At 54.5% G+C, this 2,043-nt stretch overlaps 1 protein-coding gene across 1 annotated transcript; it reads right to left on the minus strand.

Moving 5' to 3' along the window:
• Nucleotides 1–416: 416 nt before the first annotated feature.
• Nucleotides 417–1,465, minus strand: LOC121333286 (protein PELPK1-like; the record flags this gene model as incomplete). The annotated part of the gene is made up of 2 exons (XM_041399497.1): nucleotides 755–1,465; nucleotides 417–496 (listed from the first exon to the last, which is right to left on the minus strand). Coding segments are annotated over exons 1-2 (791 nt in total), but the record flags the coding sequence as incomplete, so codon positions are not given.
• Between the last annotated feature and the right edge of the window lie 578 nt (nucleotides 1,466–2,043).

The following is a 2,043-nucleotide window of genomic DNA, read 5'->3' on the forward strand; positions in this document are numbered from 1 at the left end:
GGGTCTCCCAAGGGATTTTGGGGATTTTGGGGTCTCCAAAGGGATTTTGGGAATTTTGGGGTCTCCCAAGGGGATTTCGTGGTCTCCCAGGGATTTGGGGTGTGGGGTCTCCCAGGGATTTGGGGTGTGGGGTCTCCCAGGGATTTTGGGAATTTGGGGTCTCCCCGGGATTTTGGGATTTTGGGGTCTCCCAGGGATTTTGGCTGAAGGGATTTTTGGGGTGTGGGGTCTCCCAGGGATTTGGGGTCTCCCAGGGAATTTGGGGTCTCCCAGGGATTTTGGGATTTTGGGGCTCCCCGTGCTGACCCCCCCGTCCCGCCCCCTGTCTCAGATTTGCTGTTCAAGTTCCTGGTGATCGGCAGCGCCGGCACCGGCAAGTCCTGCCTGCTGCACCACTTCATCGACAGCAAGTGTACGGCGCCCCGCCGCGGGATCCGGGATGCGGGATTTCGGGGATTTGGGGATTCGGGATTCGGGATTCGGGAATTCGGGGATTCTGGATTTGGGCATTTCGGGATTCCGGGATTCGGGATTCGGGATTTGGGAATTCGGGGATTCCGGGATTCGGGATTCGAGATTCAGAGATTCGGGATTCGGGGATTCGGGATTTGGGGATTCTGGGATTCGGGAATTTCGGGATTCAGGGATTCAGGGATTCGGGATTTTGGGATTCCGGGATTCGGGGATTTGGGGATTCGGGGAATTCGGGAATTCGGGATTTGGGGATTTCAGGGATTCGGGATTCGGGGATTGCGGGATTGGGGAATTTCGGGGATTTCAGGATTCGGGATTCAGAGATTCGGGATTTGGTGATTCGGGATTCGGGAATTCGGGATTCGGGAATTCGGGGATTCGGGATTCGGGAATTCGGGATTCGGGAATTCGGGATTCGGGAATTCGGGGATTCGGGATTCGGGAATTCGGGATTCGGGAATTCGGGGATTCGGGATTCGGGAATTTCGGGAATTCGGGATTCGGGGAATTCGGGAATTCGGGATTTGGGGATTTCGGGGATTCGGGATTCGGGGATTTCGGGATTGGGGGATTGGGGAATTTCGGGGATTTGGGGATTCGGGGATTTCGGGGATTTCAGGATTCGGAATTCAGAGATTCGGGATTTGGGAATTCGGGATTCTGGGGATTCCAGGATTCGGGATTTGGGGATTTCGGGGATTCGGGATTTGGGGATTTCGGGGATTCGGGATTCGGGGATTTCGGGATTGGGGGATTGGGGAATTTCGGGGATTTGGGGATTCGGGGATTTCGGGGATTTCAGGATTCGGAATTCAGAGATTCGGGATTTGGGAATTCGGGATTCTGGGGATTCCAGGATTCGGGATTTGGGGATTTCGGGGATTCGGGAATTCGGGATTTCGGGATTCGGGAATTCGGGGATTTCGGGGATTTCGGGATTCAGGGATTCGGGATTGGGGGATTTGGGATCCGGGGATTCGGGATTCAGCATTTGGGATTTCGGAATTTTGGGGATTCGGGGATTTGGGAATTTCAGGATTCGGGGATTCAGGGATTTGGGGATTCCGGGATTGGGGGATTCGGGGATTCGGGATTCGGGGATTCCGGGATTGGGGGATTCGGGGATTCGGGAATTCGGGATTCGGGGAATTCGGGGATTCGAGATTTGGGGATTCGGGGGTTCGGGGTTCGGGGGTTCCGGGGTTGGGGGGTTTTGGGATTCGGGGGTTTGGGGATTCGGGATTCAGAGATTCGGGATTTCGGGATTTTGAGGAATTTCAGGGATTCGGGGATTTGGGGATTTCGGGATTTGGGGATTCCAGGATTCGGGGATTCGGGAATTCGGGATTCGGGGAATTCGGGGATTCGAGATTTGGGGATTCGGGGTTCGGGATTCGGGGATTTCGAGAATTCGGGGATTCGGGGATTTTGCGGATTCAGGATTTGGGGATTTCAGAATTCGGAATTTGGGGATTCGGGGATTTGAGAATTTGGGGATTCGGGACTTGGGGATTCTGGGATTCCGGAATTTCGGGATTCGGGAATTTTGAGAATTCTGGGGATTCAGAG

The sequence above is a fragment of the Onychostruthus taczanowskii genome, unplaced genomic scaffold, assembly GCF_017590055.1.
Source record: "Onychostruthus taczanowskii isolate IOZ18803 unplaced genomic scaffold, ASM1759005v1 scaffold1614, whole genome shotgun sequence".
Classification (NCBI taxonomy): Eukaryota; Metazoa; Chordata; class Aves; order Passeriformes; family Passeridae; genus Onychostruthus; species Onychostruthus taczanowskii.